Here is a 19992-nt window from a genome sequence, read left to right as displayed (position 1 = left end):
TGCACGCATCGCGCCAGGGCATACAGCTGTATTGCATGCAGAACGAAACTGAAATTTTAGAACAAAATGCTTGTATATTGACAGTTCGCTATATAACCTATCCAATCGCATAAGAATGTCTCCTTGTATTTATAGTTCAAAACTGCATGATTCAGTACATGCGCTGAAATATCCTCATATGGGTTGTTTTTTTTTATTTTTCTGACCACATGGTGTTCATTTAATAAATGTTGCGCTTATACCACCCACACATTTTACAGGTGAGTCGAATCAGCGTTAGTTTTACGTCAGCGGTTTGCTGGTGTGTCTTTTTTTTTCGTTCGTCTTTCTTACAGTACCACCCAACATGCGAATATTTTATCACTATTCGTGAATAGTCGGTTGTGGTAGACTATGGCGTTACTTGGGCTCAAATACATTAGGTTCTGGCATTCTTTCATTACATTAGACCGAAACACATTCATACACTTCACTAGGAAATCCAATCCTGCCACCTTTACGCCCCTATAAATGAGCCCTAGCCGCTATTAAAAGATGGCTGGCAAAGAGCTGGTGAGCTGCTCTTAAAGCGCGCTCATACTGATATATTGGAAGGTCGCGAGAAAAGTTTCAACCGACACTTGCTTGCCATTAGGGGATTTAGTATTCTTCTACGTACTCGTTCTGTCTGCAGTGTATGTTTCAGTTTGTGCCTCTCCTCTACTAAATAGGTACGAGTTCAGCTTATATATATGGCGGTAGAAAACAACATTGTCCAGCTTACAGTGCAGGAGTTGATGAAGAAGTCACACGTCCGGGGGATGAGACGCTCCCGAAGGGTATTACATCACACACACCAACACACACACACACACACACACACACACACACACACACACACACACACACACACACACACACACACACACACACACACACACACACACACACACACACACACACACACACACACACACACACACACACACACACACACACACACACACACACACACACACACACACACACACACACACACACACACACACACACACACACACACACACACACACACACACACACACACACACACACACACACACACACACACACACACACACACACACACACACACACACACACACACACACACACACATATATATATATATATATATATATATATATATATGCTAGCATATCAGAAATGAAATCTAACCTTGACCTACCCAATTTAACTGTCCGGAGGAAACTGGCGCGACTGCATTTTTTCCATGAGATATTTTTTCACAATCCATCAATGAAGCAAGACCTCATTTCACAACCGTCATACCACTCATCGCGCATTGATCACCAGCATAAGGTTGCCATTCCGTTTTGCCGCACCAAATTCTTTTCAGCAGCCTTCTTACCGAAAACAGCCGCCGATTGGAACCACCTTCCCTCTTCCGTTGTAACAATAACAGACCCTTTGTTATTCAAGACTGCAATTTCTCAGCAATGCTTGTAACTATACGCAGTTTCCATTATCTATCTTTGTCTTGTATGTGTTTGAATTCTCACTTATACATTTTTAGTTGACTTATGTTGCCTTCCTGATTTGCGCATCTGACACTTGTTTCTTTATTTTGTCTCTTTTTTCTTGTGTGTTATAAATGATGTACCCACCCCCTCTGTAATGCCCTACGGGCCCTGAGGGTATTCTAATAAATAAAAAATATATATATATATATATATATATATATATATATATATATATATATATATATATAAGGGAAAGAAGTGTATACCTAAGGGCTCGTTTTTCCGTGTTTTTAACACAATATTAATGAGATATAACAGATAGTAATGCCAAGGAATGTACAGGGGAAGTTATTAGAACCAATGGAATGTAAATAAGAAGAAAGAAGAAAGAAAAGTGGATGAAAAAATAGCCAGCCGTGAACAATATCGAACCTACGACCTTCGAATAACGCGTTCGGTGCTCTAACCACTGAGCTATCACAGTGGCCTTCCCTCCATCCACTTTTTTGGGTTTATATGTGAATTTAGAAGTAGGAGTGACAGTTAGCGCCATCTATAAGCCAAACGATGAGTGTGAAAACACTCTTATGCGCATGTTTGGCGTCACGTAGCACGTGAACTTATTATGAGCGGGCAGCTGATTAATTGTCCCTCTTATACAACCTAAACACACCAAGTCTGCCAGTACGAAACCCTCGTTCAATGAAATAAGGGAAAAAAGTGTATACCTAAGGGCTCGTTTTTTCGTGTTTTTAACGCAATATTAATGAGATCTAACAGACAGTAATGCCAAGGAATGTACAGGGGAAGTTATTAGAACCAATGGAATGTAAATAAGAAGAAAGAAGAAAGAAAAGTGGATGAAAAAATAACCGGCCGTGAGCAGGAATCGAACCTACGACCTTCGAATAACGCGTTCGATGCTCTAACCACTGAGCTATCACAGCGGCCTTCCCCCATCCACTTTTTTGGGTTTATATGTGAATTTAGAAGTAGGAGTGACAGTTAGCGCCATCTATAAGCCAAACGACGAGTGTGAAAACACTCTTATGCGCATGTTTGGCGTCACGTAGCACGTGAACTTATTATGAGCGGGCACCTGATTAATTGTCCCTCTTATACAACCTAAACACACCAAGTCTGCCAGTACGAAACCCTCGTTCAATGAAATAAGGGAAAAAAGTGTATACCTAAGGGCTCGTTTTTTCGTGTTTTTAACGCAATATTAATGAGATCTAACAGACAGTAATGCCAAGGAATGTACAGGGGAAGTTATTAGAACCAATGGAATGTAAATAAGAAGAAAGAAGAAAGAAAAGTGGATGAAAAAATAACCGGCCGTGAGCAGGAATCGAACCTACGACCTTCGAATAACGCGTTCGATGCTCTAACCACTGAGCTATCACAGCGGCCTTCCCCCATCCACTTTTTGGGGTTTATATGTGAATTTAGAAGTAGGAGTGACAGTTAGCGCCATCTATAAGCCAAACGACGAGTGTGAAAACACTCTTATGCGCATGTTTGGCGTCACGTAGCACGTGAACTTATTATGAGCGGGCACCTGATTAATTGTCCCTCTTATACAACGTAAACACACCAAGTCTGCCAGTACGAGACCCTCGTTCAATGAAATAAGGGAAAGAAGTGTATACCTAAGGGCTCGTTTTTCCGTGTTTTTAACACAATATTAATGAGATCTAACAGACAGTAATGCCGAGGAATGTACAGGGGAAGTTATTAAAATCAATGGAAATATAAATAAGAAGAAAGAAGAAAGAAACGTGGGTGAAAAAATAACGAGCCGTGAGCAGGAATTGAACCTACGACCTTCGAATAACGCGTTCGATGCTCTGTCTGTCTTGGCATTACTGTCTGTTAGATCTCATGTATGTATATATATATATATATATATATATATATATGAAAGTAGATGCGCTTTCACATAACAACTGTTTATTGTGCCGACGTTTCGACAGGAACCCTGTCTTTTTCAAGGCATAATAGTATTTACACATGTTCCGTGCCTTTTTATATCCTGTCGAGACAGGAGGGGAGGGGTCAAATGAGAAAGAGAGAGAAAAAAAAGGAAGAAACAGCGAAACGGGAGGACAAACAATAAATAAAATATAGAAAATCTAGGAGAAGAAGCAAGACCGACATGGCGTAATTAGAAAGGGGCAGCATTTCAACAGAGTAGGGCAGAGGTAGATGAGGAGTGTCATCATTGTCAACAATACCTCCCCCGCACCCACACTTCCCCAAGTGGGCAGGGAGCCACCGTTTTTGTATTTCACCTTTCCGTGTAGTCCGCTGGCGCGTTCCTCTTTGAAGTGTATGACAAGTTAATGGGGAGGGCTTAAGCGCTTTAAGTGCATGCTGGTGGCATCGGGAGTAGCGAAAAAGCCGGTGAATGAGGCACTGCCATCGATATTAATTATATGCATTGGTTCCTTGTCAGTGAAGGAACAGAATGTGCGTTAAAGGATTAACGAAGGAAAAAAAAAGAAGAAGAAGAAGAACAGGGGGGGGGGGGAGAGACTGTACCACTCCGGGACATTCACCACACAGTTGAGGCGCACTGGGAAGATATGCGCGCATGTAGGAAAAGGTTAACGAAACCACCTAGCTGTCAGCTCCTTGTCAGTGAAGGAACAGAATGTGCGTTGAAGCTTGACGAAGAAAAAAAAAAAAGTGGGGGGGGGCCGTACGACCTCCGGGACCACTTATCTGTGCGTTCCGGCTGTGCTTGATGAGGCAAATCGTTTCTATGTTGTCAGATGCATAGGCCAAAAGCTTCGTTAGCGGGTAATATTATTGTCGTAATGAAACCGGACTGATTAGAGAGAAGCGTTTGCGTCTTTTAGCGGTCGTAACGCAGACAGAGTGCCTGGGTGTTCATTTATTCCGTATTTTATCGTGTTAAATTTGTAGATAAAATAAGATTCCCGTTGTTCCCGTTCTCTGATTGTTCGAAAGTTGTTTTCTAGTAGTGTAACCCTGATGTCATCAAAGCTGTGGTCTTTTAATGTGCAGTGTTTTGAAAGTGGAAGGCCTGGAAGAGATCGTACATGTGCCCGATGGTTGTTGAATCTAATTCTAAACGGAGTGTCTGTCTGGCCCACGTATTGCTTGTTACATACCCCACATTCCAAGAGGTATATGACATTGTCTGAGTCACAGTCTAGTGCACCTCTTATCCTGTGCTTAAAATCCGAGTGTGTGCTTTTCGCCACTGTCGTTGTCTGCATGTGTTTGCATACCCTGCATCTGCTTTTTCCGCAAGGGTGACACCCAATTTGAGGTTTCACACCTATCTTTGAATTTATTAAATGATCCTTTATATTTTTCGGCCTTCTGTATACAACACAAGGAGGAGAAGTGAAAATTTTGGATAGTCGCACGCTCTGTTCCAATATGTTAAAGTGTTTTCTTAGGACCTTGTTTATGTTCGGTGGGTTGCTCGTGAAAGTTAATAGCAAGTTTTTGTTGCGGTGTTGGTCGGCGTTTCTCTGGTGGTTGACGTGAAATAGCAGACGTGAAAATTACAGACGGTGCATTTCTCGTAACATTGGATGTTAGCTCACTCTACACAAATATCCCACATGACGATGGTGTAAGGGCACTTGTTGAATCGTATGGCACACACAACCCTGTCGCTTATCCAAGCAAAAAGTAATTGAAATCTTCACAAGACTTGTACTCGATTTAACAGCTTTGAATTTAACAACCAGTACTATCTTCAAATCAGCGGTACGGCAATGGGTACAAGAATGGCCCCAAACTACGCCAACATATTCATGCACCACATAGAGTCCAATTTTCTTTCATCTTGTAATATCAAACCATTACTCTATAAACGGTACCTAGATGATATATTCATAATTTGGACACATTCGGAAAACGAGCTCCTCAAATTCATACAGGAATTCAACCAGGTACACCCCAGCATTTATTTTACACACACCTACTCTAACACTGAAATAAACTTTCTTGATGTACTCATTCGAGTTGACGATGGTGCGTTGGTAACTAACGTATACAGAAAACCTACAGACAGGCAACAATACCTGCACTTCAAAAGCTGCCACCCGCGACATTGCAAGACCAGCATTCCCTATTCTCAAGCACACAGATTTCGACGAATCTGCTCCCGCACCGAGGACTTCCACAAAAACAGCACACATATGCGCGAAGTACTCCTTAATCAAGAATACCCACCAGCTATCATCGATGACGCCATCAAAAAAGCTGAAAATCTTGACCGCCAGATTCTTCTCAACCACCAGAGAAACGCCGACCAACACCGCAACAAAAACTTGCTATTAACTTTCACGAGCAACCCACCGAACATAAACAAGGTCCTAAGAAAACACTTTAACATATTGGAACAGAGCGTGCGACTATCCAAAATTTTCACTTCTCCTCCTTGTGTTGTATACAGAAGACCGAAAAATATAAAGGATCATTTAGTAAATTCAAAGATAGGTGTGGAACCTCAAATTGGGTGTCACCCTTGCGGAAAAAGCAGATGCAGGGTATGCAAACACATGCAGACAACGACAGTGGCGAAAAGCACCCACTCGGATTTTAAGCACAGGATAAGAGGTGCACTAGACTGTGACTCAGACAATGTCATATACCTCTTGGAATGTGGGGTATGTAACAAGCAATACGTGGGCCAGACAGACACTCCGTTTAGAATTAGATTCAACAACCATCGGGCACATGTACGATCTCTTCCAGGCCTTCCACTTTCAAAACACTGCACATTAAAAGACCACAGCTTTGATGACATCAGGGTTACACTACTAGAAAACAACTTTCGAACAATCAGAGAACGGGAACAACGGGAATCTTATTTTATCTACAAATTTAACACGATAAAATACGGAATAAATGAACACCCAGGCACTCTGTCTGCGTTACGACCGCTAAAAGACGCAAACGCTTCTCTCTAATCAGTCCGGTTTCATTACGACAATAATATTACCCGCTAACGAAGCTTTTGGCCTATGCATCTGACAACATAGAAACGATTTGCCTCATAAAGCACAGCCGGAACGCACAGATAAGTGGTCCCGGAGGTCGTACGGTCCCCCCCCCCCTTTTTTTTTTTCTTCGTCAAGCTTCAACGCACATTCTGTTCCTTCACTGACAAGGAGCTGACAGCTAGGTGGTTTCGTTAACCTTTTCCTACATGCGCGCATATCTTCCCAGTGCGCCTCAACTGTGTGGTGACTGTCCCGGAGTGGTACAGTCTCTCCCCCCCCCCCCTGTTCTTCTTCTTCTTTTTTTTTTCCTTCGTTAATCCTTTAACGCACATTCTGTTCCTTCACTGACAAGGAACCAATGCATATAATGAATATCGATGGCAGTGCCTCATTCACCGGCTTTTTCGCTACTCCCGATGCCACCAGCATGCACTTAAAGCGCTTAAGCCCTCCCCATTAACTTGTCATACACTTCAAAGAGGAACGCGCCAGCGGACTACACGGAAAGGTGAAATACAAAAACGGTGACTCCCTGCCCACTTGGGGAAGTGTGGGTGCGGGGGAGGTATTGTTGACAATGATGACACTCCTCATCTACCTCTGCCCTACTCTGTTGAAATGCTGCCCCTTTCTAATTACGCCATGTCGGTCTTGCTTCTTCTCCTAGATTTTCTATATTTTATTTATTGTTTGTCCTCCCGTTTCGCTGTTTCTTCCTTTTTTTCTCTCTCTTTCTCATTTGACCCCTCCCCTCCTGTCTCGACAGGATATAAAAAGGCACGGAACATGTGTAAATAGTATTATGCCTTGAAAAAGACAGGGTTCCTGTCGAAACGTCGGCACAATAAACAGTTGTTATGTGAAAGCGCATCTACTTTCATATTTATAACCTTGCGGCAACCGAAGTTATTCTTCTATATATATATATATATATATATATATATATATATATATATATATATATATATATATATATATATATATATATATATATATAAACTGCACACACACAGGTCCGCATAGAGCGGCCGCAGTACCTGTGCACCGTCGTAAGCGAGTGCATTTTTCATTGCAGACCCACATGGCAACAGCGACGGTAGCACCGCAGTTGGTAAACAGGGTGCCAGCTTACCCGCGCCCAGCCTCACGTCAACAATAAAGACGGTAAGCTACTGGTTTCACCCGACTGCGAACAGAGGCTGTCATTGACAGAAGAAAGAAAATAGACATAGGAACCGAGGTTGGGTCCTCCATAATCATGCGTGTGGCCGCGAGCGAAAAACAAGTCAACCGTTCAGGCTGACTGCGGGAGCAGAAGAAGATGAGACTGTGCCTAAATATCTTTGTTCAACAAAGCACATGGGCATTCACATGCACGCGAGGGCATCATAATTATTATGTGGCCAATGAAGACGAATGGCCGCTAGAATATACAGCCACACGATTGTAGCACGAATGCACAAGGAAACCCGTACAGATTTCTAACACCAGAAAGAAAAGCCATAGTTACCGAAAACTTCGTCCTGGTCCGTGGTTTGAACTCGGGACCAACGTCTTTCTGGGTGGTCATTCCACCGATTGAGCTAAGCAAGAAGCTAGCAATAGGCCGATATCACCGGATTATCTGAGACACGTGGGTTTCCGGCAGTGGTTCTGCCACCATTTTCGTTGAAGTACTCGAAGCGCTGCTGGGGTGACTGGTTGCTGCGTGCTTCAAATGTTTTAGCGTTCGGTACGGATCCCCAGCGCATAAGACAATTCAACGCGATTGAAACCTGAGTCCAGGCCTGCACTGTGTGTTACTGTGTTTAAGTTAACACTGCATTTGCTTGTATGAAAGAAAGAAAAAAAAAGGTCGACAGCGCTTGCATGTGGCCAGGTTATCTTGGCGTGTTGAGTCGCTTGTGTCACTTCGATAGTTTCATATTAGTTATTATAAAACAAAAATACAGTCCCTGTCGCCATGCGAGCAAGAGCTAGCTTTGTAGTTAACGTCATCATGCCAGCGATACAAGTTACAGTATTCGGAATAGAACATCCCCAAACTCTGCAATCTGAAGACGGCAAAAGAACAAACCGATTGGACGAAAAAAAAAAACTTTTTGCGCATCTTTTTTGTTCACGCAATACTTTTAGGGGCGAAGCTCCTTAGGGCGTGGGCTGTGCGTCCCCTGTAGCCTGTATGTAGCCACCTCTAGTTTAGTTCTTGCAGTGTTCACTAGATGGCGGTACCGTCTCCTGTATGTAGCCACCTCTCGTTTAGTTCTTGTAGTGTTTACTAGATGGTGGTACTTGTAGCTGATGATGAAAAGATGCAAGATGTTATAAACTAGAAAGTGGTACTTGTAGTTGATGAAAGACGCGAGATCTTATAAAATAGGAATGATGTCACATATGGCGCGTGTCATTGGTTGAAGGCAATCGTTCGATTTAGTGCGGCGACGTACGCTAGGGTGAGCGATGTAATAAAATAGAGTGGGCAAAATGTACAGAGGATTCATGGTTTACCAGGTTTACCTCCGGAGCTTCGCCCACTCATCATCATTCACTTCGTGGATATGGCGGAATTTTTTATGAAAGAAGCTTTTCTATCTGAGAAATTTGTACGGATTTTCTTGTGTATTCGTGCCACAAACGGGTAGTTGTTAATTTGCTCTTTCTTAACCCTTTTTATGTGCACTGCATTGCCAATGGAGGCTTCCTATCACACTGCTGCGTTAGACGTGGATGATTGTGAAACGGTCTCCTTGAAACAATTATAGAAGCGTGTCTACATGACGGGGACAGGCCGCAAGCCATTCAAGAAGTTTACCGTCAAAAATCTTGGTAACGGCAAAATATTTCCTACTGGACAAGAAATCGATCAGTCAGTAAGAGGCTATAGGCTGACTCACACATTGCGGCGGATGAGTCCATTCCACGGCCACCAGCGACGGCCACAGTTGTCGCCGGCTTGGTGCGGATATCGTCGCTATAAGGCCTATACACCACTTTGAAACTGCAGTGCGCCCACGCTCATATAAGGTCTACTGCGGTTGCCATTTTACTCCGCGTTCATGATATAAGATCTTTAAATTAATGGGGCCATTCCGACGGCGTATAGTTGGCTGTGATGCAGCACTTTAAACAAAAACATACCCAGCTGGGAGGAATCGGGGAATGATGCCCCACTGTGCTCTGGTGGCCTTACTCAAACCGTATTGTACCAGAGCAAATACATTCATTTTTCACAGTTTTCCTCCGGTGGGCCCCGGACGAAAAAAGCTGGAGGAAAACGGGGCCAGTCTCCTGATTATGCTCCCGTTGATCCTTCGAAAACGCTCCGGTACATTGCTCTTGCCCTGGTGGATGCTCCCCGATTGCTCCCGCTATCGCTCAGCGGCATTCATTGGCTGTTTGAGGAGTGACATAGGCAGCCTCGCGGCCGGGAGGCCGTTCCCCAGAAACCAACATGACACAGACAGAGCCGGTGCAGTCAGAATTGTGCGAAACGTTCGGCCACGTTGGAGGAAAGGAAATCATTATGAACACCTTCTGGATATCACAAGTGACAAGCAGCAACAAAGGTTATCAACGACAGAAGGGAGTGGTGCGAGCGGTAATCGTGTGATGCTCCCTGGCAGCGAACGACACATTGTGATCTCACGAGTGTTGAGAGACCCGGCGGTAGCTGGTGCGGCGAAAAAATGGTGAGCGAGCTCTCTTTGAACTACCTGTGTTATTCTTGTCAGGTATTCCTTATATTAGATAATGTTGGGTTGATGAACCAAAGAAGTGATAAATGTCGGCTAATTTTACAAGACGTGAGTGAAAAGTCAGCGGAATTCTAATAATGCATTGTCTGGATTACGTTTTTTTTTTCTTCTTAACATAACTTCGGTACAAAGATGAGCGAGTTGGTACTAATCCATTATGACGTAAATGTAGTGCAGAAAAGCACGAGATAAAGAAAGTGAACACCACAAGTGCTTGTCTTTGTTGTCTTTCTCGCCCTCGTCCTTTTTGCGCTACATTTACGCCATAATAACTTCGGTAAATTGAATGAAGTCACTGTAATGTTTGGAGTGTTGAATAAATATGCAACAATAGAAAATAGCACAGTTTGAAGTTGATTCAATCAAACGGTAGTGATTGTTATAGGAAAAGCTAACTGGTTGAAATATATTTTTGGTCTAGTCGGTATACCTAGACGGTGACATTTGTCGGCTTTCCGCATCAGTAAACGCCAGGTCAAGGTCTACCACTGCGTAAATGTTATTTTGTTAGAATATGTAGGCTGAACTAATAAAGCTTGAATAACTAAAATAAGTGTTAATTCTTTAAAAATGAAGTGAATTGAGGTAGGGCAGTGTGTTTGGTGAAGTTAACCCATATGACATCCCGGCCCAACATTCCAAGATGAAGGGGGCATTGTAGTGAAAGAAAGAGAAAAAGGAGAAGGTACCCCTTCGAAAAAATAACTAGCCTTATTTTCCGTGTTCATGGGAGTGACTGCTATCCTACTCCTACATATTTTTCTTTTTTCAGTCATGCTGCCGTGGCTGTAAATGCAGTTTTTTCTGGCAGAAGACGGGAGTGCGAACGGTGCTGAGACGTAGTTTTGACCTGGGAATTGAAACAACGCTGACCTGTGCGCGGAAAAGAGAAAAGAAAAATTAAAAAAGGAAGAACTGGCACGTTGTGACGCTACCAGGTGCATCACCTTGTGTGGCCTTCGGACGTGCGTTCGTACGGACCTTTGTGTTGAGTAAACTGGTCAGCCATCCCTGATTTCTGTGTGTGCCTTTTATTGCTTATTTATTTTGTTACGTTCTGTGAACTTTTCCTTATTTCGTGCTTGAAGCTGTTCGTCTTGAAATACATGCTCATACAATAACTAGATTAAAAATGTTCACAACGACGAGTATCAAATCAAAGCAGGTAATGAAAAAGAACAATGCCAACTTACCTCAAAAATTATTTTTCAAAGGAGATAAAGGTAGGCTTCTCTTAAAGACAGGCTGCAGCAATGCAAAGTGTTAGGGCCCACTTTGCTAGAAGTACGACAATGAGCACGCAGACTGTAATAATCAGAATTGTTATTTGATAAAATTAGGAAATGATTGGGAGGGATACTCCTGATGCCATTTACGATAGTACCAAAATAATATTATTGTAGTCAAAAATTGCTTTCGAATGTTTCAGCAAAGGTAGAGCTATAGCTTTAAAAATATATATAGAAAACTTTGGCCAGTTTTGAACTATTTTCGCGTCAGGATGTGTGTTTTTATCCTATTGCGGCTGTCTCACACTGGATTACCTCGGATGTGCTTCTTGGTATTGAATGCTCATCCTGTCTTTGTATGTGTGTGTGAGTGTGTGTGGTCAGTTTTAGAAGTTGTTTATTCTAATAAACTCACAGACTGCAAAGGATTTATTGAGTGTCCGTGGATTCAGTGTTATCAGTTTCCGTGCCCTCACACGATGTGCAGTTTTCATGTATATTCACTTTTTTTGCTAAATTATGCAGAAAGCAATCAAATCAACCCTCCCGTCGTCAATGAATTTGATGAATGGTTCTTCGGGGATAGTGAAGAGTTGTTTTCGGTAGTCTCGCTTTCTTCGTTTGTCGTGCATCGTTTTGCAGCATTATGGGCTTCATTTTGATGTGCCGTGCTTCAAAGTTGAGTGCTGTTTATTTCATGGGATCTGTCTTATTGTGTTTTGCTTTTGGTGACATTTTGCATATTTGTTTGTTCTGATCTCTATAAGCTGGCAAATTATTGAGACATGACAGCTTATTTTGAATAAATCAAAGAATAGAAACTCAAGCGCTTTCTTGAATTTCATCTGCTAGAGCTCTGTGGAAAAACACACATAGTAATGCTGCAGTGCTTGCACGAGAATCGGGACTTCCTTCATCTAACCAATTCGTGAAATGATCAGCATACAAACGCTTTAAAAACTACGGCTCCACTTCACGGAAATTCTGTCCGGACGAAGCAAGTACAATCGTAAGATACTCCGGAGGTACCACACAAACTGTCCGGATAGCCGGAATGAAAAACCCGCGAAAAATGCTCCGGAGGTGCCACGTAATCACTCCGGCCAGCCGGAGAAAAATGCCAGTAAAAAGTGCTCCGGCGGCGCCACGGCATTGCTCCGGTCGGCCCGAGTGAAATATATGCCACGCAATTGCTCCGGCGAGCCGGAGAAAAATTTTGTCCTGGAGGAAAAGTGTTTTACTCCGACCTCGGCATAATTTTTGTTTTGCAGTGTGGCATGACAGAATTTTCGCCGTGCTATACATGTTGTGAAGCTGTGTACGCGTACAGTCCGGTCTTCCAATTACCGTTTCTACCCCAGGGCCTCCCTCAAGCAATACACTTCACGGTTGCCATCGCTTTTGGTGAGAGGCAGTTCTGGTGATCTCTGTGTTTCCCTGAAAACACGTTGTATGCAGTTTGCCACCACTGACAGCGAAGGGATCGAGCACGTGTAGCATGAAGTTTTGCTGTCGTTGATCGGCCAACCAATCGCGCAGAAAGCTTGTTATGATGCAATATTGCTAGAGCACTGCCTAACTACCATGCGTTATGTTATGCACACTGATCTCGCGAGTGGCGAACACTTTAAACTATACCTTGGAAGAGCGCGGCATTTGCCACTCCATCGGACTTTAAAATGCATCAAAATCTACAATCAATAAAAACAAGTGAAGTAACCGAGTCCTTTTGCTCCAAGCTGCTATTTTAGCATCCTAGCACATGCCAGGTGAGGCAACCATCACGATGCCTTCAATACGGCTGCAAAAGCTGGTTGATGCAGCTCACTTAAGACAGCGAACGTGACGAGTGCTCCAAGTATACCAGGATCCACTGCGGCAGCGTTGGCATGCTGCGATTCGCGGTGAGATCGGTCTATTGACAGCGTGAGGGCGAATTCATCGACAAATCGAAGCATACAGACGCAAGTAATGTAAATGAGTTCTGCGGAAACACGGGATGCGGTGGAAGGGTAAGAAAATGGGAGTATAGATGGCCACCCGTTTGATGCACGAAACCACATGGAAGTCAGTGCGCATTTCTCTAACAGAGCGACCGAAAATTCATCCAGCTCAGGGTGCTGACAAATTAGGACAAAAATTTTTTGGAATGGGCGGCTTTTTTTCTTTCTGAAAAATGCGTACGGATTTTCTTGTGGCTTCGTGCTGCAAACGGGTGGTTGTCTATTTTTCCTTTCTTACCCATCCGCCACCTTGCGGGCTTCTGCAGAACTCTTTTGCAAGAACCATGACATCCGGGAAGGTGGGCGTGGGGCGTGTGCTTCTGCGACCGTTCCGATCGCACGGAGAGACCGTGTTTCAAAAGTTGGGCGCGTCCCGCTTTTTTCTCCACACTACGGCGCTCCCACGGAGGATCGAAAAAGCCGCCGCGCTGTTGGAGTATATTGCTTGCATGTGAGGAAAAAAAAATAGTCTCGTGCTTTCATGACTTCGCGCTCATTTGTAAATGTCGGGTCAACGTGTACAAAAGGCAATGCCAATGATAGGAGGTACTTATAACCGTTAGAAATTTAGCGCGGCTTGAATGGCTGGCGGATTGTTGGTATGCACTTGCTGCCGGCACTCGGCCTCCCGGGCCTGTTTTTGGGCCCGGACTGCACCATCGGCCTGGCGAATGCGAGCTGCTTTATGTTTACACTGTCGGTGCTCTAGTTGTCCGTTGCTTACCCATTTGGAAAGTCTCAGTATAGAGACTGATGCACGCGTGCTCGGCGTCACGGCAGCGACGGGATCGACGACGTCACTCACAGAGCAGCCAATGCTGTGAGTGCTTGGGTACCACGCTGAAAACGACGTAACTTATAGCACAGCCAATGGAGACCACTCGTGCCTCCGATGCCATACGGTTTTTCGTTTCTCCTTGCCATATACAGCTTTCGGTGCGGAAAATATAAAAAAAAAAGTTCCATCACCGCGAAGCGAACCCCTGATCAACCGCTCCATAGCACGTGGCGCTAAATGACTAGGTCACAAAACTAACACTCTTTAGCCTACTAACGCTTTGCTATTCATATGTATCGATTGCCGTTGGTAGTACTCCGAGCTCGGTGGCACATGAGCGTGTTCTCGTTATCACTAGCGGGATGAAACGAAGGGCACGGCTTAAAGGTTACCGCCCCACTTTTTGCGATGTGCGTGCGCCTCGTGTACCTGTACCATCTGCACTTTGCATACAGGGCGTGGTCCACCGTGAGCGCGCTTTTGTCTCATAATGGAGGTGCCTTCTACATCTTGTGTTTCACGGGAAAGTTTGCGTTAATGTTACTGAGTGCACGAAGGTCGCTTCACTCGCTCAGAGGCCACATTTGTGAGTGGAGCACACTGCTCAGACAAAAAGCAGTAACATTTGTGACGATATTTAGTTGGCGATCGCACTGTGCACGCTTGCACGTTAGTTTAGTGCGCTCTCCTTTGTGATTGAGCATCCGGTTTTAAGTGGCGAGCTGTGGCAGCTGTAGGTTCGCACTCGTCCTGAGTTTTCATTGCGTACATCCTTTGCGCTTGAACAGCGCGCGGCAAGCTTTGAGCAGCTTGCATTCCTTCGTGTGACAGTTCAATTGTAGGTATAGCGTTCATATTCCTTCACCCTTGCGGCGAAACTGTGACTTTTTTATGTGCTCATTTGTGCCATCTTTGTGCGGGAGGTTCATGATATGTTGTCTCCAGGTGTGCATGTCAAGACCTTCAGCTACACAGCGGTCAAATCATGATCATGGACGTTAGCCATTGGGATGGAGCTGTTGAGCTGTAGGCGTCAACGTGGGTGCATCAAGAAATGCTATAGCGAAGACAGGCTGAAGTTTCAGCAGCGCTGTTCGCCGCACTAGCGGAGATAGGGCAAAGCTGCGGTCGCTCGGACGGGCCACGCTTGCTTTTTTTCCGCATTGCGCACATAAAAAAACGCGTTCCTTAGGGCTTCTGTTCCGCATTTCGCACGCTATGGGTGTCGCTTCTTTATCACCCTAGAAAGTACACACACCTCCGCTGCATTGTGAGCTGCTACAAAAGTTTAAAAATGTCTCAGAGCTGAAACTACCCGTGAACTTCTGCTGTTTCCAATGCAAGCAGTGTGAGGAGCAAAGGCATCAAAAGTGGATTATGGCAGTGCGTCAATACTTGGTCCGTGGTCTTGTCACTTTGAAGAATCTTTTGTCGCGCACAGTATTGCCAACTATTAACAAGGAGAAACGCGATGGTTGGACTCATATGAAAATGAAGCACGTTTGTAAACTGAAGCTAAAGCAAACAGACAACTGCTGTACATTTCGAGATCGCGCCCAGGCTTTCCGAGACAATCATTTGTAATGCGAAAGGGGCTGAGCTTGCTAGCCTAATGCACCAATGTTAAAATACTGTACCGTGAGCCATGCAAGTGTTTTGTTCATCTGATGGCTGTAAACTTCTCATCACCGCTCAGTGTCAAGAAATTTATACTGCGTGTTCGTTCTGAGTGTTTATATGAGCAGGTCTGTCGAGGAACACCCATCGACAAGTCAGCAGGCTGAGGTGTTGTTATGCTAGGATAAAATTAAGCCATGAGTTTGATACCGAAATACACCAGCTGCATGTTCATGGAAGTGCAAAGTAGTGACATTGTGTTTAGATTTAGCTGCAATAGCAGACATGGCGTGCGGGTATTGCATATTTGAAGCGTGTACGGTGAGATGACGCTAAATGTAAACAGAAGTGGCACTCTGTTTGTGCGTCCTCTCTTCGTTGTCGTCGTCGCGCCTTACACTTCAAATTGATTTAGGTGCACGTTAAAAAAACCTCAAGTGGCTAGAATTAATCTGCAGTCTCACAGCATGGCGTGCCTTCTAATGATATCATAATTTTTGCACCAAAATATTATATCCTTGCATGCACTCCCGAGCTGCGGGCGATATACAGCTGCCGCTATGAAAACGAGTAGAAAAAAAAAACAATCAAGGCAGCATTAAAAGTTTGAATGGTTTCGCAAAATTAGATGCGGTTATCAGGGGCGAATCTCGGCATAACTAAAACATGCTAGGTCCTAGTGGGCATTGTATATTATGACGAAGAACAAGTGAGCTGTCTTAACAACCTAACCGACATTCGAATAAATGGACACGCTGCGTGATGAGGCTTGATTATTAATTCGAAATAAAACATGCGCAGCAAGAAACACTCATGGTTTAAGTGAACATAAAATACATACTGTGCACATCAATATGCTTTCAAAGGCGCTGTAAAAAAGCACAGGGGGCATTGAACTCACGATACGACGTTATTAATCGCCGGTGGAAACCACCGTAAAAGTGAAATTTTTATGAAACTGAAGAGTGTGTATTGAATTGGTGCTAGACACTCAACAAAGCAGATAGATTTAGTCTCTTCACACTTACCTCCTTATACATTTAAAGCCACTCGACAAACTTGGCATCTAAGCAATCGAAATACGAACGCTATATACAAATGCGTGCGAAAGCGTGGTAGTGGTTTGCGGACCTCTCCGAGAACACATGACTGCCGTAGCCAATATGCGTTTTACCAGTTACATACATATACAACTGGTGCTGTCACCTCACTTTTATTGTCACAGAAAGGCAGCTGTTCACGATCGGCATGCATACAGCATTAGCTCTAAGACATCGTGTTTGGCTTGCTTGGTCCCGCAAAGGCTCTCAATGAATCGCTCTTGATTCTCGTGAGATTCGCAACGTAAAAGCGTTTTTACATCTTTTGAAACCTTCGGAGCAAGTCACAGGCTCAGGTGACGCTGCACGTGCAGGGCGACCAGACAACAGCGCGTGCAGAGCACGTGAACGTGCTGAGGGAGTGCAAGCAGAAAGTGAAAGCGGGGTATCGAGTGACCGGCTTTTGCTAGAATGGCGGCGAAACGGGCGCGCTGCAGCGCCCTCTGGCCGAGGTTGGGAGGCTTCAAGCTGCTAAACGCCACTAGACACTGTACAAGCTCTCAAAATTAAATGCACAAGAAATGCTCAGCTACCTTTGTGAAGACTCGTTTCAATTTGATATGTTATACCGATTCTTAGGATCAACCATGGGCGCTATGCAGGCTGATCCGAGCTTCTCGGGCAGCCGAGTTTGCTTCGAGCTCGCTCTGCGGCAGACATGAGAGAAATACAGTGCGGTGCGCATGATACCCGCGTTGATAAAAAGGCTACAAGAGCGCGCGTGGCATTTCAAACGTATGTGGAACATTTGCTGTGTTATCAGTGTTATCAAAGAAACACCGTGTGCGAACAAGTCAGCGCCGCAACTCATTCAACATTTTGACAGTGCAGCGACGTCAGCGTCTTTGTTGCGCTATCTTTTTGCCAACTCAACACACGCCTCCCACAGGCGTGTTCATGGGCGTTTTGTCCTTTTTCAGGCAGGCTCTTTCGTTCCACCCGCAACAAGAAAATTTGCACTCTGGAAGGCAGGAAGGGTGCACACACAGCACTCTTGTGCTGCTCGCTTTGCTTCTATCGAATATTGCATATAAATATAAAAACAGGTGGTCACGAGAGGCGCTCACATCATGGCGGCAACGCGGTTGTGACTGGATAAGTCATGAGCGCGGTGAAATTGAATGCGAGGCATCGTAACCGCGTGGGTGATATCACTTTTACTTCTGCGTGTGTGCGTGCATGGTCTGCTCGATAAAGCTGATAGATTAATCGTGCCACTCGACGTGAGTACTGCTTCTCCGCAAGAGCATACGTGGTGGGCGTACACGATCTTCGCCACGGGCGTCTGTCAAACTGATTTACCCGTGAACTCAGATACAAACTCGTTGATTCTGAGAAGACCCGAGTTCAACTGATTGATTGATTTGTGGGGTTTAACGTCTCAAAACCACCATATGATTATGAGAGACGCCGTAGTAGAGGGCTCGGGAAATTTTGACCACTTGGGGTTCTTTAACGTGCACCCAAATCTGAGCACATGGGCCTACAACATTTCCGCCTCCATCGGAAATGCAGCCGCCGCAGCCGGGATTCGAACCCGCGACGTGCGGGTCAACAGCCGAGTACCTTAGCCACTAGACCACCGTGGCGGTGCATCCGAGTTCAACTCGTGACTGTGATGGTGCTGGTGTGACTATCAAGTGTTTGATGTGGTGAACGATAAGCGGCATATTCTTTGCATATAAAGTAAATTGGTGACCTTTTATTACTTGTGCAAGGCTGGAGCGATAGAGAAACTTGTGACAACAGCCTCTTGCAGCTTTTAAGGTTGGTCATCTACTCATGTGTGCGGTCTGCTTTGAAGTGAAGACCGCATAAGCTCTGTTTTAATTTTATTGGGCTGATTGGCTCAGGCTTAATGGCCATTACACTGAGCTGTCTTGTCGTCATTGATAAGGCTTCAATAAAAGGGCAATTACCTTGGGCACAATTAGCAATGCCATGATCAATATGACGCAATTGAACGTAATGGTGATTAGCAGGATACGACTTGTCATCATATTAGTAAGGTCTAATTAGCTTGGTTTTATTTATTGTGGTCATGATTAGCGACGCGTTAATTAGCATAGTTTAGTTAGTTCATCAACTAGCATGATTTAGTTAGCCCGGTTCTAGCTTTACATTAATTCATTAGCATGGTATTCTTAAGATGTGGTGTAATTACCTCAGCCTTACCATGACTTGTCGTAATTAGTTTTGGTCATAGCATGTCCTGGCCTAACGTCCCAAGTATACCGTCCAGCCAAAAATACTGCATATTCACAGAGTGAATAATATTGAGTGGGGTGAAGCTTCGGAAGATTTTATTGGTAAACCGTGAAAGGATCATTCATCTGCCTGCCTGAATGCCTGCCTGCCTGCCTGCCTGCCTGCCTGCCTGCCTGCCTGCCTGCCTGCCTGCCTGCCTGTCTATCTATCTATCTATCTATCTATCTATCTATCTATCTATCTATCTATCTATCTATCTATCTATCTATCTATCTATCTATCTATCTATCTATCTATCTATCTATCTATCTATCTATCTATCTATCTATCTATCTATCTATCTATCTATCTATCTATCTATCTATCTATCTATCTATCTGTCTATCTGTCTATCTGTCTGTCTGTCTGTCTGTCTGTCTGTCTGTCTGTCTGTCTGTCTGTCTGTCTGTCTGTCTGTCTGTCTGTCTGTCTGTCTGTCTGTCTGTCTGTCTGTCTGTGTATCCGCACTTCCTGAGTGAGTCATTGAACTAGGTGGTCACGTACCACGAGCTAGGAGGGACAGAGCCAGTGCTTTAGGAGCTTCTCCCCTAATAGCTGACAGCCAGCCGAACGTGCTCGGGTGCTAGCGGGCGATAACAGCAGAGACGTCACGTACCGGCTGAGCAGCGCTCTAGAGTGTACAGGGTTACCATGATTATTAACACGTGGCCTCGGGTTTAGCTGCGGTCGCGGAGTTGTAAGATGATATGCTGGTGCTGATCTCCGAGGCCACCGTGCTAATTACTCTAAAACAGAGTTAATGCAGGCAT

At 44.5% G+C, this 19992-nt stretch overlaps 1 protein-coding gene and 1 long non-coding RNA gene across 3 annotated transcripts in view; both read left to right on the top strand.

Moving 5' to 3' along the window:
* The window catches only part of LOC119161682 (uncharacterized), a 207592-nt gene that overhangs the window by 90154 nt on the left and 97446 nt on the right, over positions 1-19992 (top strand). For both annotated transcript variants that reach the window (XM_037414229.2, XM_075880630.1), the window contains exon 3: positions 7569-7657. In XM_037414229.2, coding sequence (XP_037270126.2) covers positions 7569-7657 — 89 coding nt within the window. The remainder of the gene's footprint in view (positions 1-7568; positions 7658-19992) is intronic.
* LOC119161684 (uncharacterized) lies at positions 9750-12303 on the top strand. The gene is made up of 2 exons (XR_005108500.2): positions 9750-10182; positions 11021-12303. It is a non-coding gene; the product is annotated as an uncharacterized LOC119161684 (long non-coding RNA).

This window comes from Rhipicephalus microplus, chromosome X, assembly GCF_043290135.1.
Source record: "Rhipicephalus microplus isolate Deutch F79 chromosome X, USDA_Rmic, whole genome shotgun sequence".
Classification (NCBI taxonomy): domain Eukaryota; kingdom Metazoa; phylum Arthropoda; class Arachnida; order Ixodida; family Ixodidae; genus Rhipicephalus; species Rhipicephalus microplus.
This window is presented reverse-complemented; position numbering and strand designations above follow the sequence as displayed.